This window comes from Leucoraja erinacea, chromosome 21 (assembly GCF_028641065.1).
Source record: "Leucoraja erinacea ecotype New England chromosome 21, Leri_hhj_1, whole genome shotgun sequence".
In the NCBI taxonomy this organism is placed as follows: Eukaryota; Metazoa; Chordata; class Chondrichthyes; order Rajiformes; family Rajidae; genus Leucoraja; species Leucoraja erinaceus.
In genome coordinates, this window is record NC_073397.1 from 16,751,400 (window position 1) to 16,776,451 (window position 25,052).

A 25,052-nucleotide genomic window follows, 5' to 3' on the forward strand; every position below is an offset into this window, starting at 1 on the left:
AAAAAGTCCGAAACTCTTCTTCAGACCGAGAAAAAGCTATCTTGAGTTTAAACAGTATTAGGGCAAAAAACCTGTTTCCATGTACCATGCCCTCGGTATTCAGGCACCATTGTTTCTCAACACAATCTGTCAGTTTTGCAACAGGTGGCCTTTAAAATTGACAAGCAATTGTTTCTTTTGACACTTCTGCAACAATACTCTGTTAAATAATATAACATACAGCATCTAGTAATTGTACCTTGCAGTAATAAAAATAATTTCTACTGAAAAGGCCTTCTATTCTCTCCCCCCCCCCCCACCCCCAAAATAGGTTATTCCAAGTCTGAAGCCATTGAACCCCTAATCCCCTTACCCCATTTAAACAATTGTCTTTATTAGTGCTAGTGTATGGGTGATTTGCTGGTTGGTGCCGACGTGGTGGGCCAAAGGGCCTGTTTCCAGGCTGTATCTCTAAAGTTTAAAGTAAAATGTAAAGTCATACCGCCCAAAATAAAAGGCCACTTTCACCAGCACTGACCTCACTGGAATTTGGATCTTCTTTGGTCCTCATAAGCACGCCATTAAGGAGAGCTGCATCTTTGGCATTAAGCGCTAAGTGCTGGATGAGATTACTGTTCAGTAGAACTTCATCTGGTACAACTGGGATCAAAATCTGTGGAACAACAGAGGAAGCTTAAAGCTAATATACACCTAGATATCAGAATTATTGCTCCTTTCATATTCCCACCACCACCTCTGCCAAATCTGTTTAATCGGGATACATCACAGCATGGTTCAGGATCAGTTCCATCTAAGACCGTGAGAAATTGCTGGGAATTGTGGATGCTGTCCAGACCATCAGGCAAACCAAACTCACTTCCATTGACTCCATCTATACTTCACACCGCTTCGGCAAGGCCACCAGCATAATCAAGGACGTCGCACCCCGGACATTCGCCTTTCTCCCCTCTGACAAGAGGTGCAGAAGTGTGAAAACGCATACCTCCATATTCAGGGACAGTTTCTTCCCCGCTGTTATCAGGTAACTGAAAGCTCCTACTAACAACTGGAGAACAGTCCTGGGCTACTATCTACATCATTGGAGTCCCTCGGACTATCTTTAATCAGACTTTACTGGAGTTTATCTTGCCTTAAATGTTATTCCCTTTATCATGTATCTGTACACTGTAGATGGCTTAATTGTAATCAATGCATTTTCTTTCCGCTGACTGGTTAGCATGTAACAAAAACTTTTCACTGTACCTCGATACATGTGGCAATAAACTAAACAAAATGAATTTATCCAGGAATATGATTCTGCACAACTCTGACCAAGAGTTGGTCACATTTCCCCTCTGCTGGGGAAGCACAGTGGCGCAGCGGTGGAGCTGCTGCCTCACAGATCCTGATTACAGGTACTGCTTGTACGTTCTCCCTGTGACCGTGTGGGTTTTCTGCAAGTGCTCCAGTTTTCCCCCCATATCCAGGTTTGTAGGTTAATTGGCCCCCATAAATCTGTCCTGTTGCGTAGGATAACAAGGAAGTCGTGCACGGGTGATTGATGGTTGGCGGTGGTCCAAGAGGCCAGTTTCTACGCTGTACATCTAAAATTATGGATCAATCTTACATTATTGTGACATGTACCTAGGTACAGTCAAATTTCTTTCTTCCAGTGTTCAGTATGGGAGGGGGAGGTGGGTGGGGGAGAACAAAAGAGGACCTGGCGCGGGATACATTGTAACTTTGTTGGTGCATTTTATGTGGCAACTCTTTGTATACCTTGGGTATGCAAGGCAAAGAATTTCCCTGTCACTTGCAACATGTGACAATAAAGCATTCAATCAAAATTTGCCCCTAAAGTCCCTTTTTGAACCTTTCCCCTCACCTTAAATCCATGCCCTCTGCTCAGTCTCCCCTAACCCGTTTTTCGAAGCAGTATATCGAGTCCTTTCAGCACATCACCTAATATTTCCTGTTAGGAAATATTAATGCTGTAGTGATCCTGCATTAGGCAATAAGGATGGGAAATTGATAGAAGTGCCTGTGGAGGAATGGTGAACAGATTTTAATAAGCTTCAAGCAAGTCACGGAAAAAGGGTTTGGCGGCTGACAGCACCACAATCACAATAATACTTTGTTGAAGAAGGAACTGCAGATGCTGGAGAATCGAAGGTTACACAAAAAAGCTGGAGAAACTCAGCGGGTGCAGCAGCATCTATGGAGCGAAGGAAATAGGCAACGTTTCGGGCCGAAACCCTTCTTCAGACAATAATACTTTATTAGCCAAGTATGTTTTGCAACTTAATTTGCCAAGTCAGTCATACAAATAAAAAGCAACGGAACACACAAAATACATTTTAACATAAACATCCACCACAGTGACTCCTCCACATTCCTCACTGTGATGGAAGGCGAAAAAAAGTTCAAATTTCATCCCTTCTATGCACTCCTGTGGTCGGGGGCCTCAAGCCTTCTGTTGACGGGATGATCTTGCCTCCCGTAGCCGGCGGCGTTTTGTCCCTCCGCATCGGGGCAATCAGCTCCCCCGCACCGGATGACCAGACCCCTTGTCGGGGCTGGTCGAGCCTCTGTGCCGTTGGAGCACCCGTCTAGCCTCTCCCGAGTGAGAGCTCTCGATGTAACGTCCGCAGGCCGCAGTTAGAGTGATCCCAGGCAAGTGATCGGCTCTGATGTTAAGTCCATTCCCCGCGTTGGGGCACAAAGTCAGTCCGAGGGGGCCTCCAGCTCCATCGATGGTGGGCCTCAGAGCGACCGGAGATGCGATCTGGAAAATAATCGCATCTCCGGCAAGGTAAGAAACTGAAAAAAAGTTTCCCCCGACCACCACTCCCTCCCCCTCCCTCCCAAATAAAACAAACCGGAGACTATTTACAGACTTTTAACACACATTAAACATTTTAAAAAAGACCAAAAAACAGACAGATTGTTGGTGGGGCAGCCAATCGTGCGGCTCCCCACTTCATGGAGGGGTGAAGTAGGGTGTCGACAGTGGTGACCTCGGCAACGGCAACTGCGGCAGTGAAGCCTCGCGATGCTGGGGTCTCCGTGGTGGTGAAGCCTCGTGGCAGAGGCGATGCCTCGTGGCTCGACCCATAGTCGACGGTCGATGAGAACGTGGAGGACCGCCGTGAGGGAGGGGGAAGAACAATGGAGGACGCGAAGTGAGGGGCCTCCGTGAGGGAACTGAGAGGAGAACAATGGACAATGGGGACCCGGCGTGCTTTGTAACCTCATCAGCGCCGTAGGTGGCTGATATTTGTATACATTGTGTATGCAGGCAAATAATCTCACTGTGCCTAGTTAAATGTGACAATAAAGTATTCCCAATCCAATTCATGAAAGGCCCCAGGGCCCAGTATAGGCAGATTTCTATAGTGTAGAAATTGAGCTGTCAAAAATAGCTTGGGAGCAGCTCCAAAAGAGAAAACAATATTGGATAAGTGGGAGGGCTTAAAGGCAAGAGTTCAGAGTTCCTGCCATGGGCAAGAGGTGAAATGGCAATTTTGGGGAAACTTAGTTAAGAAAGGACCAAGGAAGCGAAAGATGCACATGATCAGAGCTGCCAAGTTTTGTCATAGCATTTGAGTATTCTAGTACCTGAAAATCAGTATTTTGCTGAGGAAATCAGTACTTTTACCCGGGGCTATTTTGCTGAAATTATTTTTTTATGTGCGTTCATACTCATGTAAGAGTACAAGATTGCATAACTTGTTTGTTGTGTATTTGTCAAACAGTTTATTGTGTATTATATGTCATAGCTGCCTTCTTGTATCTCTCTCTCGCTCTGTGTTGGCTGCAGCCATCGTCTGCTTCAGTAAGGGAAGCTCGTCGGTGATTGGTCGCAACGCCCCTCAGAGATTGCGTGTGATTGGCCGCCGAGTGACAAGCGCATTATGTGATTGGACACAACGCCCTTGGAGACAGCAGCTGATTGGACGGGAGGAGATCGATTTGTTGATTAGATGGGAATTTTAAGGGAAGCTGGTCGGTGATTGGACGCAACCCCCTTAGAGCCAACAGTTGATTGGCCGCCAAATAATCAGGCACAAAAAATGGACAAATAGGAAAACAAATGGGATTTAAATTGGAAGAATATCGTGCCTGATCTGGAGTTCCTTCCTATTGAAGAAGTACCCTGGCCCGATACAATTCCTAATCCATTCCCTCCACAGATGCCGCCTAGCCCGCTGAGTTCCTCCAGCACTCTGTTTTTTATTTAACTCTGAAATTGATGTTAGACAAAAAGCTGGAGTAACTCAGCGGGTGAGGCAGCATCTCTGGAGAGAGGGAATGGGTGATGTTTTGGGTCGATACCCTTCTTCAGACTGATCTGAACTCTCATCGGTGAGAGTACTTGTGATTGTCTGAAGAACGGTCTCGACCCGAAACACCACCCATTCCCTCTCCCCACAGCCGCTGCCCATCCCGCAGAGCCACTCCAGCCCCCCTGTATCCACCTTCAACTCCAGAGCCAAACAAAAAACACAGATTGCTGGAGGAACTCAGCGGACCAGGCGGCACCCACAGAGGTATAGCATGACCCCCCACATCCCTGCATTTTCCAAGCAGCAAGATCCTAAGTCAACCCCACTGGGCCACCATTGGCGAGTGGCGTGGCAACGAAACAAGAAGTCGGGCCGATCCCGGCCACTCCCACCTGCCCCGCTGCACCTCATTGTTACAATTATCTATGGTCGATTTTGCGTTGTTAAATACGGACTTCTAAAAAATCCATATTTAACAACACAAAACCGTACATCTGTATTCTTATCGCATTTACGTACAAAATACGGAAAACCTGTACTACTTGGCAGCTCTGCATGATGCGTATTTGAAATTTATACATTGAATGAATCCTCTGCAACATAAAGTGGAAATTGAGAGAATTTAAGAAATAAGCAGAGTTAAAAGTGGCAACGAAATTTCACTGGCAAGTAGGATTTAGAAGAATCCCATAATCCTTTATAAGTAGAGACACAAGGAATTACATATGCTGGTTTCCAAAAAGAGACAGAAAGTACTGGAGTAACCCAGCAGGTCAGGCAGCATCTCTGGGGAACATGAATAGGTGACTTTTGGGGTTACGTCACTCAAAGCTTGATGCCATCTGCGACCAACTCTTCCCTGTGGGCCGTTTCTTCTGAAGAAGGGCCCCGACCCAAAATGTCACCTATCCATTTTCTCCAGAGATGTTGCCTGACCCACTGAGTTACTCTTTCACTTTATGACCTTTTATAAGTATATTTGAAGAGGGTAGTGAAGGAATGAATAGCCAAAATAATAATCTTTGCATGGAGCCAAATTATATGAGCAAAACCCCAAATTAAAACTTCCCATCAGTATTCACCAGAGAGCAGAGTGTTGGAGGCAGGTGAGTAAATGGAGAGGAACCCAGAATATTCTGGAGTACGCAAGGGAAAGAAGGAATGTCAGAGATATTAGCATGAACTAGAATGGAAGTGTCTATTGGGCCTGACTGGGTCTATTCGAGGATGCTAATGGAAGCAAGGGAGGTGATTACCAAAGCCCTGTTGGAGATATTTTTATCTTCATAAGTTCATAAGGAGCAGGATCTGGCCATTCGGACCATCAAGTCTACTCAGCAATTCAATCATGGCTGATCTAGCTTTCCCTCTCAATTCATTATCTTGCCTTCTCCCTGACATCCTTATTAATCAACAATCTGTCAATCTCCACCTTAAAATATCCATTGATGACCTCTGCAGCTTTCTATGGCACTGAATTCCACAGATTCACCATCCTCCGACTAAAGAAATTCCTCTTCATCTCCTTTCCAAAAGTTTTGTCCTTTTAATTTGAAGCTATGGCCTTTGGTCCGAGACTCTCCCATTAGTCGAAACATCTTATCCACATCCACTCTATCCAGGCCTTTCATTATTCAGTAAGTTTCAATTAAGTCCCCCTTATCCTTCTAAAGGCCAGCAGCTACAGGCCCAGAATCGACAAACGCTCCTCATATGTTAACCCAATCATTCTATGTTTTCCTCCTGGGAGCATTCTCATAAGTTCCATCCGGACCCTCTCCAACGTGGTGTCGGCAGTGAAGGTCGGTCCATCTGCCCGCTATAACCAAAATCCGTTATAATAAGGGTTTAGTGTAATTGTTTTTCTGTGTTTGCCGGAATCTGCACCGGTGATGCTGCTGGAAGCAAGATCTTCATTGCACATGTACCTCACCGTGCTCATGCATATGGTAGTAAACTCAACCCGACTGTGTGACGTTTCGGGTCAAAACCCCTTTTCTAGTCTGAAGAAGGGTCTCAACCCAAAGCATCACCCATTCCTTCTCTCCAGTGATGCTGCCTGTCCCGCTGAGTTACTCCAGCATTTTGTGCCTATCTTCAGTGTAAACCAGCATCTACAGTTCCTTCCTATACAGCTCTCTTTAGATGCCAATTAGGGGCAAAATAGTAGAGTTGCTGCCACGCAGCACCAGAAACCCAAGTTCAATCCTGACTGTAACTGCTGCCAATACTGAGTTTGCACATTCTCCTTGTGACAGCTTGGGTTTTCTCCGGCTGCGCTGGTTTCCTCCCACATTCCGAAGATGTGCAGATTTGCAGGCTAATTGGCTTTGGTAAATATTGTTAAATTGTCCCTAGTGTGTAGGATAGGGCTAGTGTACAGGGTGATCGCTGGTCAATGCAGACCTGATGGGCCGAAGGACCAGTTTCCATGCTGTATCTCTAAAGTCTATCCCTCGACATTGCATCCCTTCACACCAATCACACAAAGGACGAGTCTGAACATGTGCACTCAGTGTGAGCTTCACAGTGCAGCATCGCCGAGCCAAGAAACTCACCATGACTTTGCAGAAAGTGAGTGGAGAGCTGCAGATGCCATACCTTTGAGACAAAAGGGAGAAAATGCTCGGAATAAGCGGCAGGTAACAACCCGAAAGATGGTTAGAGAGAACACGTCCCAAGAGTACAAAAGGCTGCTATTTCTTTAGCCTGCATGTTGTGGTTAACCCCAAGAGAGGTTTTCTCATGAACCAGACATTACCGAGAGAACCCCCAGAGATCAAACGAGTGCACGGATCAGACACAACCTACATCAGCAAAGAGCAGCAGTGGAAGACACCGACATCATCGCCAGGCCAAGCCCTACAACCTTTCCTAGGGCGATACAGTCGTGCAGCAGTAGAGTTGCTGCCTTACAGCGCCAGAGACCCAGGTTCATTCCTGATTACGGGTGCTGTCTGTACAGAGTTTGTACATTCTCTGTGTGACCAAGTGGTTTTCCCGGATGTTCTGGTTTCCTCCCCCACATCAAAGACGAGCAAGTTTGTAGGTTAATTGGCTTTGGTAAAAATTGTAAATTGCCCCTCATGTGTAGGATAGTGCTAGTGCACTGGTCGGCACAGACTCGATGGCCCAAAGGGCCTGTTTCTGCGCTGTATCTCTAAAGTAAAAAAACATCGAATAGAGTCTAATGCATTGCTGACCAATGCATTTCTCCTTAACCCGTCACACTGGAAAGACCTTTATGGTGGTGGGAAAAATGAACCCCAAGTATTGCACTCAGTTTTGGCCTCCAAATGCTATTACGAAGGATGGCACATGAAGGGCGGTTGAACAGGTTGGTCCTGTCCTTCATAAATATATATTATTAGTTTCGTGAAGACCAAACTAAGCCTCCGGCAGAGATTCCCCTGAGACACAGTTTCTTCTTCTTGCGTATGGCGTGCACAGCCTAAAGTTGTAAAACAACTTTTTCTGATTGATCTTCCATTTGTGCACGCCAGGTTGATTGCATTTGTTGAAACAGGGTGGACCACGTTGAAGGTTGCAATCTCCCACTCCGAGACACAACTAATCAGGTGGTCGAGGATGACCAGTATAAGAATCTTCACGACAGTGGATAAGTGAGAGATACCTCCATAATTGCCAGTGTCCTTTTTGTTGCCTTCATTTCTGAAGAGGGAGACAACTGCAAGTTCACAACAGTCTTGCGGCATAGTTTCTTCCTCCTATAATGTTACCAGTTTAAACCTTTAAACAAGGAACACAAAGTGCATGGGTAACTCAGCGGGGTCAGGCAGCATCTCTGGAGAAAACACTTCTTCAGTCTTAAGAACTGACCCGCTGAGTTACTCCAGCAATTTGTGTCTATCACAGGTGCAACCTGACCTGTTTTCACAGGTCCCATCAGCCGTCCCTCTCCTCTCCCGTCCTTCAACTTTCAAACGTCTTGCAGAACATAAGTGTATGTGTTCTGAAATTCCATTCAATTTTGCATCAAATCTCACATGCTATGACTTGCCCTCATATGCAAGAGCTAGTACAGAATGAATGGGATTCCTTATGTCAGAAAGTACAAAACAAAGAGGACCTTGACAACAAGTGATATGGTGCATAAAAGTACAAAATTGTGTGGTGTCGGCGCATTTTTCCAGAATTTAAGTATAAGCGTTTTTTTCCGAAATTTTGATACTGAAACACGTTTAATTCATGGGTTACTTAGAGAACGTACAGGAATAACACAACGCAGGAAAGGCCCTTCGGCCCCCAATGTCCATGCTGAACATGATGCCAGGTTAAACTAATCTCCTCTAATGTCACATGATCCATATCGCTGTCCAAAAGTCACTTAAACACCACCTTTGTATCTGCCTCCACCTCTACCACTGGAAACATGTTCCAGACACCGACTATGTAACAAAAATTGCTTAGCACATCTCCTTTAAACTTTGCCTCTCTCACCTCCAAGCTATTCTTTGACATTTCCACCTTGGGGAAAATAAAAGGATCTGACTGTCTACCGTACCAAGCCTCTAATAATGTTATACATTTCTATTAGGGTGGTGGGAAGAATGCAGCTGTAGTATTGCAGGGGGATTCCTAGAGTAATGCATCCAGAGTCAGCAAGACTGAAAAAAAGTCCTCTATTGGTTGTTGACATCAGTAGTACAAAGCAAAGGGCAGGAATAACACAACGCAGGAAAGGCCTTCGGCCCCCAATGTCCATGCTGCCAGGTTATACTAATGCTCCTCTCATATGTCACATGATCCATATCGCTGACACAACCCTGTCCTTCTCAACAGAGTTGATGGAGAGATGGTCCTTGGCATCCATATCGCCAGCAACCTAATTTGGTTTTGGGGGACTATGTACAAGCACTGCTGTATTTTCTTCATGGTGAATCCAAAAAGTATAAAAATGGCCTTTATTAAAATCTGACAATGTGCACTTTAACCACATGTGATTTTTTTTCTATTACGAATCTCAAATTGTGGAGTACGGAGGCAAATAAATAAATGATGGGTCTTTGAACCAAACATTATGGAGGGCACTGTACCTGTAAATAATCCATAGCCCAAAAGCCATCCCCTGCATCTGCCTTTCCAAAAGCTTCTTAAATGCCACTGCCGCATCTGCCTCCTGGCAGTGTGTTCCAGGTACTCACCACCCTCTGTGTAAAAAACCTACGCCCCACATCTCCTTCAAACTTTTACTTTAAACCTTTGCCCTTAGTATTTGATTTCTCCAACCTGGAAAAATGGTTCTGACTGTCTACCTTATCTTAGTTTAGTTTAGTTTAAAGATACAGTGTGGAAACAGGCCCTTTGGCCTATCAAGTCTGTGCAGATCAACAATCACCCCGTACACTAGTTCACCCCATACACACTAAGGGCAATTTTACTGAAGCCAATTAACCTACAAATCTGCACGCCTTTGGAATATGGAAGGAAACCGGAGCAGCCAGAGAAAACCCTCGCGTTCACAAGGAGAATGTGCAAACTCTGTACAGACAGCATCCGGACTCCATGCTGCCAGGTTCCACACTCATGGATCCCGGGCCGTCTGTCCCCCCATGTGGGGGTCGGGTGAATCACCCGATGATTGGGTCGTGGGGTGAATCACCCGGTGTGGGGGTCATGGGGTGAATCACCCCATGTGGTGGTGGGGGTCCGGGGGTGAGTCACCCCGTATGGTGGTGGGGGTCCGAGGGTCGGGGGAGTGAATCACCCCGTGTGTGGGTCGGGGGTCTGAATCACCCCTTATGGTGGAGGGGGGGGGGGGGGGGGGGGGGGGAAATCACCCCGTGTGTCGTGTGTGGGTCGGGGTCTGGGGAAACACCCCAGTGTGGGGGTCAGTGCCCGGTGTCGGTGCAGCGCGGTCAGTGACTCTGAGTGGGCGGAGGAACCAGACTGTCCCCAACTCTGCTGCAGCAGACGTTGCCATGTTTATGGCTTCATGTGTCCGCTGCCTGGAGTCGCGGCCCCACTCCACCCGGCCCCGTGTGTGTGGGTGCTGCCGACCCACAGCCTGTCACAGTGCGGCCGCGGCCGGACAACGCTAACCCCGGGAGGAGAGTGGGGGCTGTCCCGAGGGATCCGCCCCTTCGCCCGCTTACACCTGGAGCGCTCAGTCACCCTCCAGCCGCGGGCAGTTGTGGGTTGAGCCCTCAATCAAGTCAAGTCAAGTCAAGTCAAGTTTATTTGTCACATACACATACGAGATGCGCAGTGAAATGAAAGTGGCAATGCTCGCGGAACAACAAAACAACTAAACAAATTATAAACACAATCATAACACACATATTATTTTACATAATAAATAATAGAAGGAAAAACGTTCTGTACAGTTAGTCCCTGGTGAGAAAGGCGTTTACAGTCCGAATTGCCTCTGGGAAGAAACTCCTTCTCAACCTCTCCGTTCTCACTGCATGGCAACGGAGGCGTTTGCCTGACCGTAGCGGCTGGAACAGTCTGTTGCAGGGGTGGAAGAGGTCTCTCATGATTTTGTTTGCTCTGGAGTTGCACCTCCTGTTGTATAGTTCCTGCAGGGGGGTGAGTGAAGTTCCCATAGTGCGTTCGGCCAAGCGCACTACTCTCTGCAGAGCCTTCTTGTCCTTGGCAGAGCAATTCCCGAACCAGATGGTAATGTTCCCGGACAAGATGCTTTCCACCGCCGCTGCGTAGAAGCACTGGAGGATCCTCAGAGACACTCTGAATTTCCTCAATTGCCTGAGGTGGTAAAGGCGCTGCCTTGCCTTACTCACCAGTGCTGAGGCGTGTGATGACCATGTCATATCCTCAGAGATGTGGACTCCCAGATATTTAAAACAGTTCACCCTATCCACAGGATCCCCATTTATACTCAATGGAGTGTACGTCCTCGGATGATGTGCCCTCCTAAAGTCCATGATCAGCTCCTTCGTTTTTTTGATGTTCAAGAGGAGGCTGTTCTCCTGGCACCAGAGTGCTAGATCAGCCACCTCCTCCCGGTAGGCCCTCTCATCATTGTCTGAGATCAGGCCCACCACCACAGTGTCATCAGCAAACTTAATTATTGAATTGGAAGTGAACCTAGCCACACAGTCATGTGTGTACAGGCTGGCATACTGCTCTCTCGCAAGTCAATGAGCAGCAGTGATTTTGGTGGTTTTCTCTCACGGTTATCCCCATTTCCACAAATTTTTACAGTGCAAAAATTGACCATTTTGGTGGTTTTTAACAGGTAAGATCGTACGTGTTTCGTGTGTTACTAGCATATGCCGGAAGGTGCCTTGTACTCCAGAAGGATTGAGATACACCGTGCATCACGCCCTTTGACTTTATGTGAAACCCCCTATTCCACATTAAGGCTGGAGTGGGATTGTAATCTCTCTGGCTTCTTAAACATTTATTTAAATATCTTTGATAGACATAAAATACTGGAGTAACTCAGCGGGTCAGGCAGCATCTCTGGTAGAATAGAATAGGTTGAACCTCTATTTTCCCGCTCCCGTGCCAATCAGTCTGAAGAAGGGTCTCGACTAGAAACGTCACCTATTTATTCCTTTCCCCCCACAGATGCTGCCTGACCCGCTAAATCACTCCAGAACTTCGGGGTGAATCAGTATCTGCAGTTCCGTCCTACATATTTAAATAACTAGCTGGCTTGAAGAAAATTAAACTTTGGACAACTTCCTCTGAATAGCTTCTGCGTTGCTTATTTAAACAGGAAATTCCAAACAAGCATAGTAATACGGAATTAAAAACATAAATCATCGGGGGGGGAGTAATGGACTGAGTTACTGTGATTAACACAGGCAGTTGTTTTAACAGCAATCGCATGCATTGAGAGGTTTGCATTGTGACAATCTCGGCTGGAGGTACCAGGTTGAACCTTGCACTGGGCGGGAACTGGGCAGTGGGCCCTGTGTACCAAAGTGTACCTTCGCCACAGATTGCCTGCCCTGAAGCAGGGCCTAAACACTGACAGTCCCTTTCCTCCCTCACTCTTACTCCTCGACATCTGACCTTCTCTAGCAAACCTCGTCTTTGGGGGTCACTTTAAACTCCTCGTTTTTTGGGGGCACTTTTAACTATTAAAGGTGAGTAAGGAGTAAGGTGCAGTGGCAGACACTTACCTCGCTCTCGGTTCGCTTGGGCACGCTGAGGCTGGGCAGCCGGCTGTGTACCTGGCTGTGAATCCGGCTGTGTACCTGGCTGTGCATCCTGCTGTCGCTGCTGCGAGTGGTAGTGGTGCCAGTGCCGGTGCCACTCTCACTCCCGCCGTCTGCGTTCAGCGCCACTCTCCAGGTCCTGCGGCAGAGCAAAGAGCCCGCCTTCTCTCCGCCTGTTGTTGATTGACAGCCGGTCCAGCCACTGGGCGCGCCTAGACTGGCCGGGGGCGGGTTGACGCGCCGGTTGTCATGGCGACCGCGCTGCAAAGTCAGAAGGAAGGGGCGGGGCTTGGCGGTGGGGCACGTGACCCGCCGGCCGGTGAATGGGCTGAGCAAAGACCATGGGGCTGTGAGGGAAGTTATGTTGCCCCCCCCCATCCCCCACCGTGAAGATATACCCAGTAACGCTTTTAGTCACAATTCCATTTTTCTGGCCTGGGCCTCCCCCATTGTCAGAGTTAGGCCCAGCGCAAATTGGAGGAACAGCACCTCATATTTCGCTTGGGCAGCTTACACCTCAGCGGTATGACCATTGACTTCAAGTAACCCTTGCTTTCCCTCCCTCCCCATCCCTCCACAATCCTAGTTCTCTGACCTGTTTGACTGTTCCCGATTACATTTTATCTCTGCTTCGTTCTCAACTTCTCCCAGCTAACAATGATCTATTCTACATTTTCCTTGTCTTCCATCTCTTTTAATGTCTCGTTTTTACACTTTACCCTTTCTTATCTCTGTCTTCCTCTCCCCAGATTGTCAGTCTGAAGAAGCATTTATCTATCTGTACTGTGCCTACAGTACCTGTAGACCTTTGGACTTCAACAAGACTTTATATCTTGTGTTAAATGCTATATCCTTTATCTATGGAGCTTGGAGTGCAAAGGTATGGGTTGTATATACGTGTACAAGGTAATGGGAGAAATAGATAGCGGAAATGCACAGAGTCTTTTGCCCAGAGTAGGGGAATTGAAAACCAGATACAGGGTTGTGAGGCGGAGAAGGATTTAATTGGAACCTGAGGCGTAACTTTTTTACACAAAGGGTGGTGGGTGTATGGAATGAAGTGCTGGAGGAGGTAGTTGAGACAGGATCTATCATAATGTTCAAGAGACATTTGGTTAGATATATGGATAGAACAGGTTTAGAGGGTTATGGGCCAAGTGTGGGCATGTCGGATCATATACCCCTCCAAATGTCAAGGCAGAAATTGTGGGAAATTTCTTATTTTGTTCTATATGACAAACACTTTTGACTTGATATTATGTCATGGACCTGAAATACTTATTTCTCCACGTATACTGTCTGACCTGTGGAGTATTTCTACCACTTCTTGTTTTTATGTCATTAAAACCCTTTCTGTCTCCTGGAAGTGATGTTATACTGATGCAATGGCATCAAAAGTATCTCACAAATGTGTCATCTATCATCAAGGAACCCACTATCTTTGCCATGCCCTCATCTTGCTGCTACCGTTGGGCAGGAGGTACAGAAGCCTCAGCATCAGGTAAGGCACAGCTGCTTTCTTGCAATCATCAGGTGTGTGAACCGACCTGCACAGCACTAATCCTACCTCAGCAAAGTCACGCCAATGCAAAGGAAGCCACATCGGGAGCTCCAAATGCATTAGGTGAGGTGAGAGGAGGTGCATGTGAACCTCGGTCTCACCTGGAAGGGCTACTGGGGTCCCTGGTTGGAGGTGAAGGAGAAGGTATAGGAACAAGTGAGGAGTATTAACGTAAAGGAAAGGCAGCAAATCATGCAGTAACTCAGTGAGTCAGACCGCACCTCTAGAGAACATGGATATGTGATATTTTGGATCTGGACCGGATGCTCTTTGTGGATTTTAGTTCAGCCTTTAATACAATCATTCCGGACATTCTCATTGGTAAACTCTCGGCCTCCCCACTGTCACATGTGCCTGGATAAAGGATTTCCTCACCAACCGGCCCCAGACTGTGAGACTCGGCCCCCACCTCTCCTCCACTCGCAGGTTGAGCACCGGTTCCCCACAGGGCTGTGTGCTAAGCCCCCTCTTATACTGTCTCTACACCTATGACTGTAGTCCGGCCCACAACAACAACCGCATCGTCAAATTTGCTGACGACACTACTGTGGTCGGACTTATTTCGAAGGGAGACGAGGCAGCCTACAGAGAGGAAGTCCTGAAGTTGACAACCTGGTGCTCAGAAAACAATCTGGCTCTGAACACCAGGAAAACAAAAGAGCTCATTGTCGACTTCAGGAGGCACAGCACCGACTTAGCCCCCCTACACATCAACGGCGAGTGTGTGGAGAGGGTCAACACCTTCCGGTTTCTCGGCGTCCATATCGCTGCTGACATCTCCTGGACGGACAACACGACAGCGGTCATCAAGAAGGCTCAGCAGTGGCTGCACTTCCTGAGGGTCCTCAGGAAGCACAACCTGGACTCTAACCTACTGCTGACCTTCTACCGCTCGTCCATCGAGAGCCTGCTGACATACTGCATTACAGCATGGTATGGCAGCTGCACCATGGCAGACAGGGAGAGGCTTCAGAGGGTAACCAGGACAGCGCAGAGGATCATTGGCTGCCCTCTCCCCTCCCTGATGGACATCTACACCTCCCGCTGCCTTAGCAGGGCAAAGAAGATCATCAAAGACAGCTCCCATCCTGCGTTTGGACTGTTCGACCTGCTGCCCTCTGGAAGGCGCTATAGGTGCATCAAATCCAGGACAAACAGACTCAGGAATAGTTGCTTTCCGAGAATTATATCTACTATAAATTCAAATTCACACATGCACTGACTACACCGCCCAACACGGACTTCCATCTGTATATATGTATATATGTATGTAGCGCCGCAGAATTTGTGCACCTATTCCCCCCCCCCCCCCCATCTCCCATCTCCCTTCTGTTTTTTGTTTTTTCTGTTTCTTGTTTTTTTTGTGCTAAATTGTATGTATGTACTGAGTACGAGCAGCTTTCAGTTTCACTGTACATGTATAGTGACAATAAATGGCATATCATATCATATCATCTTCTTCAGACTGATTGCAGCGGTGAGGGGTAAAGAAAGCTAGAAGACTTTGAAAACAGGTAGAAGTATTAATGTAAAACTCACATATGCCCTCCAGCTGTTTGAAGAAGGGCCCCGACCCAAAATATCACCTATCCACGTCTACCTGAGATGCTGCCTGACCCAATGAGTTATTCTAGCACTCTGTGTCTTACTCTGCCTATTTGTGCAGTACTGGGACAGACATCCATATAATGTGACCATGCCACTTACCGAATAGTGAAAGGCCTGAATAGGGTGGGTGTGGAGAGGATGTTTCCACGAGTGGGAGAATCTAGGACTGGAGGACACAGCCTCAGAAGAAAGGTATGTATCTTTGGAATGGACGTGCGGAGGAATTTCTTTCGTCCAGGATGGTGAATCTGTAGAATTTAATCGGTGGTGGGACTCATCTCCGGGGGGGACGAGTACGCCTACCTGGATGAGGTGGAGCAGCTGACAGTGTGGTGTGAAGAAAATAACCTGCTCCTCAACACCTTAAAGACAAAGGAAGTAATAATAGACTTCAGGAAGAACAAAACGGACATGGTACCATTGACTATCAGAGGGGACTGTGTAGAGAGGGTGGCGGATTTCCGCTTCCTGGGAATCCATATTGAGGAGGACCTGACGTGGAGCGTGAACACCACTGCGCTGCTGAAAAAGGTCCAGCAGAGACTGCACTTCCTGAGGGTGCTCAGGAAGAATAACATCACTCAGAGACTGCTGCTGTCCTTTTATCGGTGCTCCATTGAGAGCATACTAACATACTGTGTATGCGTGTGGTACACCAGCTGCACAGCGGCTCAGAGGAAAGCGCTCCAGAGGGCCATTGACAACGCCCAGATCTACAAGGACAAGGACAAATAGACTAAAAAACAGTTTTTACCCCACTGCTATAAAAGCACTAAATGTAGCCGCCAAGGAACGCAGGGGCGATACAGACTAAGGGACTGTGGTAACTGTGGAATCGACAGAAGGATGGAGGGTTGGGTGTGTATGCGTGCTTTGTCCGTGATATTTATTTAGTTGTTTATCTTTAATATTTTACCTTGTATGTATCATTAGCTTTTAGAAATGTTTGAATGCTGCACTGACTGGCTGACATTTTAAATTTCGTTGTACATGGTTCATGTTACAATGACAATAAAGAAACTATTCTATTCTATTCTTTATTGCAACAGACGGCTGTGGAGGCCGTCATTTGGTATTTTAAAAGTGAAGATTCAAAGATCTTTATTAGTAAGGGTGTCAAAGGTTATGGGGAGAAGGCAGGAGAATAGGGTTAAGAGGGAAAGATTGACCAGCCGTGATTGAATGGCGGAGTAGACTCGATGGGCTGAGGGCGTAATTCTGCTCCTAAGACTTATGAAATACATTCTGGGATATCTGACCAAACTATCATAAATGGGACAAGTTGGGGTCAGAGAAGACAATGTGCTAAGTTGGCAGGAATCTAGATCAAACAGCTTGAGAGACGTGTTGAAACTCTGAATTGAGAAACACTGATGCAACAAAGACAACATGAGATGGCAACAGATTAATGTAGATAAATAGGTGTGAAATGTACTGAATGGTTGGGAACAGGCCAAATGTGTAGGAAGGAACTGCAGATGCTGGTATACACCGAAGATAAACACAAAAAACTGGAGTAACTCAGCTGGAGAGAAAGAATGGGAGATGTTTCAGGTCAGTGTGAAGAAGGGTTCGCAACCCGAAACATCACCCATTCCTTCTCTCCAGAGATGCTGCCTGTCCTGCTAAGTTACTCCAGTGTTTTGTGTCTATCTTCAATAGGAAGCAGACCGGTTGCCTTGGCAAGATCACCATCATAATCAAGGACGAGTCACAACCTAGTCACTCCCTCATCTCCCTCCCTCATCAGGCAAGAGGTACAGAGGTTTAAGAACGCTTACCTCCAGATTTGAGGACGGTTTCTTCCCACCAACTGTTATCAAGCAACTGAACGATCCTATCATCAACTATACAATGGTCCTGACCTCCCATCTACCTCATTGGAGACCCTTGGGTTATCTTTAATCAGACTTTCCTGGACTTTATCTTGAAATGTCACCTGTCCATGTTCTCCAGAGATGTTGCCTGACCTGCTGAGTTACTCCAGCACTGTGTGTCCTTTTGCATGAACCAGCATCTGGCAATTCTTTGTTTCTGCAAAAACCCCTATCACTTGCCAGCAATTGTTCCGCTGTCACCTCTCTTCCAACTTTCTCCTCTAGCACCAGAATGTCTGAAGAAGGGTCCAGACCTGAAACATCACCTATCCATGTTTTCCAGCGATACTGCATGAACTGGTGAGTTACTCCAGCACTTTGTGTTTTGCTTGATCTGTCAGATGAGAGCTAATAATCATATGACACGTCCACTTTTACACACCCTTCAAACTATAGCCATTTCGCTTCATTTCTTAAAAAAACTCTAGATCCTAGAAATCTCTCTCTATAGATTTAGGATCTGTGCCAAATGTGGGCAGGTAGGACTAGCATAGACAGGGCATGTTAGTCGGCATGGGCGTTCAGCCAAAGGCCCCATTTCCGTGCCGTGTAACACTATGATTCTACGACTATGAAAGAGAAGCATTCAGTTGATCAGGCAACATCAGTGGCAGAGAATGAAGACACAAGGAACTGAAGGAGGGTCTATGTTATCTAAAAATATGAGAGGCGTAGACAATCAGAACCTTTTTTCCCTGGATGGAAATGTCTAACAGTATAGGGCATAGCTATAGGGTTAGAGGGGGAAGTCTAACAGAAATGTGCAGGGCAAGTTGTTTTAACACTGTGAGTGGTGGGGTCTGGAACTCATTGCCAGATGTGGTGGAGGCTGATAAGATAGTGATAGCAGGTGCCTCTGCGATGGTCGTTTTCCCCCATCTTCTCGAATCTGGCGCCTCTGCGCCCTCCTGTGGCTGTTCTTTAAACATACTTGCTTGTAGATCCATATTAAATGTATCCTTATCAGAGTGTTCTTCAAAACATCAGGAATTCAAAACAAACTGCTATTTTCCAAAGCATCATTAATTCTATGGTAAACAATTGTCCAACAGCACAACTAATCTTGCAATTCAAAATATCATTACATTTAAAACATCATTAAATTCAAAACATCATTAAGTTGACTGCCATAATTTCTGAAATGGTCTTAAAGTAACAACTGTTATAAAGCAGTAATAAGTGATTTTTGTCCAAACAATTGGAACTTGCATAAAATGTGTGCATTATAAGCAGGGCTGCCAACTCTCACGCATTTCACAAAATTGTCACGCTGATCACAAATTTCTCACGCTCAAAAATTGCAGGTGCTGGAAGCTCAAAATAAAGGAAAACATGCTTTAGATGTGAGTAAAAACTATGAGGGGAATATAAGGTGAATGCATGGTCTTTTTCCCGGGATATGTGATTCAAGAACTAGAGGGCATCGCCAAGTCTCCGCTCACTCCGGATGTTGTCGCCGCTTCACTGACACACACATTGGCACACACAAGGTTTAATTGGATATGGGGCAAATAGGGATAAATGGGACAATTTTAGATGGGGCATCTTGATCTGCATGAACAAGTTGGGATGACGGGCCTGTTTCCATGCTGTAAGACTATGACACATTGTAGAAAGGGTGCAATTGCTCTGGAGAGGATCCAGGGGCGATTTATGAAGATGTTGGCAGGGCTGAAATTGTTTATTCATTTTGAAGAAAGATTTGATAAACTGGGATTGTATTCTCTGCAGCAACGGAGGTGAAGAAAATACTTAGTTGAGGTGAATAATATTATGAGAAATTGACCTGTTTTGCTTAACAAATAATGTAGGAAGGAACTGCAGATGCTGGTTTAAACTGAAGATAGACACTAAAAACTAAAAAAAACTCAGCAGGACAGGCAGCATCTCTGGAGAGAAAAAAGGGTGATATTTCAGGTCGAGACCTTCAGACTGAAGAGGTTGAAAACCAGCCATAAAACACAATGACTGGAGATGTGTGTTGTCCAACTAAGGGCAGAAATCAGATCATGTGTTCATCTTTATTGGTGTGACACCATAATAAATATATTACAGAAAAAATAATTTAATGGGGTTGCACGGTGGCGCAGCGGTAGGGCTGCTGCCTTACTACCACATGGGTTTTCTCAGGATATTACGGTTTCTCCCACATCCAAAAGAAGTGCAGGTTTGTAGGTTAATTCGCTTCTGTAAATTGTCCCTGGCGTGATGGATGGAACTGGTATATGATAGATTGCTGGTCGGTGTGGACTTGGTGGGTTGAAGGGCCTGTTTCCATATATATGTTTTACATATATATCTTAATTTTGTCTTGTTTCTATAGTCAAAAGGTAAGATTGATTGATTTATTTGTGCAGAACAGTGATGGAAGTACAACTTGCCTTGTTTCACTGTGTTTTTCTCTCTCTATATATATATATATGCATAACAGCATGAATTATAATCTGAGTTCCATACATGAATATAGTCATTCATGTTCTGCACCTGTTGATCAGAGCCTGGCTCTACTTGGGAATGTAATTCAGCCTAACATTATTCATACCTAATCCAATTTAAAGCATAAATGTTGCATTAAAAGACTCGCTACATTATCAACAGCAGAAGAAGGGGAGGGCATCAATCGCCTTCAAAAGGACCTAAAACAGAGGCTCGCGAAGCTGTGCTGAGCAGAGAATTTAACGAAACGGCGCTAAAAGAAGGAAAAAGCAAGAACAGACTACTTCTACAAAGATTCCTTTAAGTTTGTGAAAGGCATTCTCACGAAAGAAAAAAGCGGATCCCTGAAAGCGTCAAAAAAGGAAGTTGAAAGACACATCAGAACCATCCACACTGATGAGTTAAAAGTTGAACTGATTTTTGTCCCCGCTCACATCCCACCAATCTCACCCCCACAACATCAATTTGACATCAGCCCCCTCCAGCTGAGTGATGTAAAAGAAGTAGTGAGGAAGGCAAGAACGGCCTTTGCACCAGGCCCTAATGGTGTTCCGTACTGTGTCTACAAGAATGCCCCAGATATTCTGAAATTCCTCTGGAGGAACATGAGGGTTGCGTGGGAAAAGGAAGTAATCTCCAAAGGCTGGCGAAGAGCGAGGGGAGTGTTGGTCCCAAAAGAAAAAAATTCTTCCACCATCGAACAGTTTGTTTTTTGTTGAATTAATTTTATTAGAAGCCATTGTACAAGAATAAATTAATTGACATGAAAGTTATACAATTTTCGTACAGCATTTTTAACATTAATACCTGATTTTTTTTAAAAAGAGAAAAAAAGCAAAGAATGGAAAAAAAAGAAAAAGAAAGGAAAGAAAAGACCCCTAAACTACCAAAGAAGCGCGAGCAGAAAGAAGAGAAATAAGAAAAAGGAAGATGGAAATATACCCTACAATCCTTCCGCCTCAACAACTCACTTGAACTTGAACTTGAACAGCAGGTTTATGAAGTGCTGAACTCTGGCCTTTTGTCGAGTGCTTTTGCAAAGGGTACATTGTGCCTTTAAATGGGAGGTGTCTGGGTTTGATTGACAGCGAGCGGGGCCCGAATTCCCGGGACTTTCCACAACTGTCATTCACAGGCGGCCAGCGAGCGCAGCTCTGGTAGCTTTTGCAGCGGAGATTCAGAGCAAGATGAACAAGGGCGAAAGCAGCAAGAGACGGAGATCCTCCAGCCCTGACAGAGGCAGCCCCAAGCGGGGAGTTTTGCAGTCCAGTAAATCGAATTACCAGGAATGGGACGTAGAAGATGTTTGCCGCTTCCTGCGGATGCACGGCTTGGGAAAGTTAGAGCAGTTATTTAGAGGCAAGTATGGAACCAGAGAACCGTGCAAACCCTTCCCGGCTTGTTTTTTTTTTTGGGGGGGGGGGGGGGGGCTGAGGGAGCTGGAGCTATTCATGTTTTCTCCAGCGATGCTGTCTGACTTTGCTCTCTATCTTTGGTATAAACCAACATCCGCAGTTCCTTGTTATTACTGTTCATTCCAACCTTTCCCTGCAATTTTCATCGGAAGAGTTCAAACACATGGCAAAGGGAAGCACTTGGAAACATCCTTTACGTTTCGGTACAATGCCTTGCACGTTTGTTGGTATTAAAGATCTTGTGTTGGGGAATGCCACGGCGAGGCACGCAAACCTTTCTCATCCCATTGATCATTCCGGGACACCTTTCATTTTCATCAAAAGCCTCGATATTAAATGTGGCGAGTCTAATATTAGTGTGTTATATCGGTGTTTTGTGAGCAGCCGAAACGGCGTCGCCCCGGTAACAAATGGTTTACTACCGGGTTTCAGAACTGGAGATATAGGTTGAAAAGTTTACCATTAAATTTACCACTTAAATTCTCAGTGTTGAAAATGTAATGTCCTCCATGCTATCCCCACTAATCAACAGGGTGTTTGGAATATTTGCCTGGGCTATTTGGCTTGGACATGATTCTTATTTGGATGTACACAAAAATGCTGGAGAAACTCAGCGGGTGCAGCAGCATCTATGGAGCGAAGGAAATAGGCAACGTTTCGGGCTGAAACCCTTCTTCAGACTGAAAATTGAAGAAGGGGTTCGGCCTTCAGTCTGAAGAAGGGTTTCAGCCCGATTTTCCTTCGATTTTCCAGCATCTGCAGTTCCTTCTTAACTTATAATTTGGATATTGCTTTCACTTTCATTTTCCTGTGAATCCTCTCATCAGATGCACAGCTTTCGGGCGATGTCTTGCCAATGTTGACACAACGTGATTTAGAAAAGGCGGGTGTGAGGTAAGCAAAACTTTTGGCTCGGGCCTTTGGGGACAGCAAAGAGGTTCCCGAAAGTGTAGGAAGGAACTGCAGATGCTGGTTTACACCGAAGATAGATACAAAATGCTGGAGTAACTCAGCGGGACAGGCAGCATGGATAAGAAGGAATGGGTGACGTTTCAGGTCGAGATATTAAATTTTATCTGTGTATGCTTTGTCATCTTTCCCCAGCTAACAATGATCTATTCTACATTTTCCTTGAACTTCGTCCCTTTGATGTCTCATTTTCACATCTTACCCTTCCATATCTGTGTCTCCCTCTCCCCTGACTCTGTCTGAAGAAGGGTCTCTACCCGAAACATCACACATTCCTTCTTATCCATGCTGCCTGCCCCACTGCGGAGATGCTGCCTGTCCAGCTGAGTTACTCCAGCTTTTTATGCCTGTCTTCGGTTTAAACCAGCATCTGCAGTTCCTTCCTACATAAAATTTAATCGGGACAGTCAGATTGGTCGGAAAGGGAAAGCAAGGGTTACTTGAAGTTAGAGGAGTCAGTATTTATACCGCTGGGTTGTAAGTTGCCCAAGTGAAATATGAGGTGCAGCTCCTCCATCAGAAAACAGACAAGGGAGAGCCAGTGGATGTAGAGTACCTGGACTTTCAGAAAGCATTTGATAAGGTTCCACATAGGAGATTAGTGGGCAAAATTAAGGCACATGGTATTGGGGGTAGAGTGCAACACATGGATAGAAAATTGGTTGGCAGACAGGAAACAGAGTGGGGATTAACGGGTCCCTTTCAGAATGGCAGGCCGTGACTAGTACTGTAACGCAAGGCTCGGTGCTGGGACCGTAGCTATTTACAAAATTCATCAATGATTTGGATGAAGCGATTCAAAGTAACATTAGCAAATTTGCAGATGACACAAAGCTGGGTGGCAGTGTGAACTGTGAGGAGGATGCTATGAGAATGCAGGGTGATTTGGACAGGTTGGGGGAGTGGGCAGATGCATGGCAGATGAAGTTTAATGTGGATAAATGTGAGATTATCCACTTTGGTAGCAAAAACAAGAAGGCAAATTGCTATCTAAATGGCGTCGTTGGAAAAAGGGGAAGTACAACGCGATCTGGGGGTCCTTGTTCATCAGTCTATGAAAGTAAGCATGCAGGTTCAGCAGGTAGTGAAGAAAGCGAATGGCATGTTGGCCTTTATAACAAGAGGAGTCTAGTATAGGAGCAAAGAGGTCCTTCTGCAGTTGTACAGAGCCCTAGTGAGACCACACCTGGAGTATTGTGTGCAGTTTTGGTCCCCTAATTTGAGGAAGGACATTCTTGCTATTGAGGGGGTGCAGCGTAGGTTTACAAGGTTAATTCCCGGGATGGCGGGACTGTCATATGCTGAGAGAATGGAGCATCTGGACTTGTACCCTCTGGAGTTTAGAAGGGTGAGAGGGATCTTATTGAAACATATAAGATTGTTAAGGGTTTGGACACGCTAGAGGCAGGAAACATGTTCCCGATGTTGGGGGAGTCCAGAACCACGGTCCACAGTTTAAGAATAAGGGGCAAGCCATTTAGAACGGAGACGAGGAAACACTTTTTCTCACAGAGAGTTGTGAGCCTGTGGAATTCTCTGCCTCAGAGGGCGGTGGAGGCAGGTTCTCTGGATACTTTCAAGAGAGAGCTACATAGGGCTCTTAAAGGTAGCGGAATATGGGGATATGGGGAGGAGGCAGGAACGGGGTACTGATTGTGGATGATCAACCATGATCACAGTTGAATGGTGGTGCTGGTTTCGAAGGGCCGAATGGCCTACTCCTGCACTTATTATCTATTGTTTATAATATTGAGATGGGAGTCATGTTAGCAAGTGGAATTAATATTTACTGACCTTTTTGCTGTAAACTTGTGCATCAGAAGTTATTTAATAACTTAAATAGCAAAATGATTGCCAATGGTTCAAAGTCTGGTGTGCTTAGATTCCATAACCAGTTACTAGAGGGGTGCAGAGGGAGCTAAGAAACAATGGTCTTGTCGTGAAAACGGGCACATTGGGCACTTAGTTGTGCTGACTATCAAGCACACATTTACACCAATCGTTAAGCAACCTACTTTCCCATCAACTTTACAGTAGCCACCTGATCTACCAACCTGTGTGTCTTGGGGGTGTGGGAGGAAATTAGAGCAACTGGATGAAGCCCATGTGGTCACAGGTAATGTGCAACCTCCACGTAGCATCAGAGTTTGGGATTGAACCGGGAGCAGTGAGACGGTGGCTTTGCCAGCTTTATAATGGTGCTGCTGATCCAAATGGATGGTGAGGGATGTAGTCTGTAGTATATCTGAGTCTTTGCATTGCCTGGGAGGTAACTGTTATTGCTACTTTATTTTCGATCTAGCATCCTGGGAGACCGATTAAAACTGATCAAGTGCATTAATACGCTCCGGCAGAACCCTATTGACGCAAAGGTAAGATGATGCTCCTGACAGGGCATTAAACCATCATTGGGTTTTGGTTGATTATCACGTGGGCGCAGCCTCTGGAGAATTGATGGCGTGCAGAGCCTTCAAATATCCTGTGACCCCACCCATGTGACAGTTGCAAGGCAGTAGAGTTGTTGCCTTGCAGCGCCAGGGACCTGGGTTTGATCCTGATTACAGGTGCTGTCTGCATGGAGTTTTTATTTTCTCCGTGACTGGGTGGGCTTTCTCCGGGTGCTCCCACACTCCAAAGACGCAGAGGTTTGCAGGTTAATTGGCTATGGTGAATAAACCTGTAAATTGTCGCTAGTGTGTAAGATAGTGCAAATGCACGAGGTGATCGCTGGTCAGCATGGTCTCGATGGGCCAAAGGGGCTGCTTCCA

The 25,052-nt window shown here is 46.0% G+C and overlaps 2 protein-coding genes across 2 annotated transcripts in view; one reads left to right on the plus strand and one right to left on the minus strand.

Moving 5' to 3' along the window:
- gss (glutathione synthetase) overlaps positions 1–12,587 on the minus strand; it is a 30,668-nt gene extending 18,081 nt beyond the window's left edge. The window contains exons 1-2 of the mRNA XM_055652240.1: positions 12,383–12,587; positions 518–652 (exon numbers count right to left, since the gene is read on the minus strand). Of these exons, the coding sequence (XP_055508215.1) occupies positions 518–652; positions 12,383–12,469 (222 nt within the window). The 5' untranslated portion in view covers positions 12,470–12,587. The remainder of the gene's footprint in view (positions 1–517; positions 653–12,382) is intronic.
- A 131-nt stretch (positions 12,588–12,718) lies between these two features.
- LOC129707305 (deoxynucleoside triphosphate triphosphohydrolase SAMHD1-like) overlaps positions 12,719–25,052 on the plus strand; it is a 43,734-nt gene continuing 31,400 nt past the window's right edge. The window contains exons 1-6 of the mRNA XM_055652242.1: positions 12,719–12,941; positions 13,168–13,298; positions 13,847–13,919; positions 17,690–17,764; positions 20,726–21,239; positions 24,587–24,656. Coding sequence (XP_055508217.1) covers positions 21,088–21,239; positions 24,587–24,656 — 222 coding nt within the window. The 5' untranslated portion in view covers positions 12,719–12,941; positions 13,168–13,298; positions 13,847–13,919; positions 17,690–17,764; positions 20,726–21,087. The remainder of the gene's footprint in view (positions 12,942–13,167; positions 13,299–13,846; positions 13,920–17,689; positions 17,765–20,725; positions 21,240–24,586; positions 24,657–25,052) is intronic.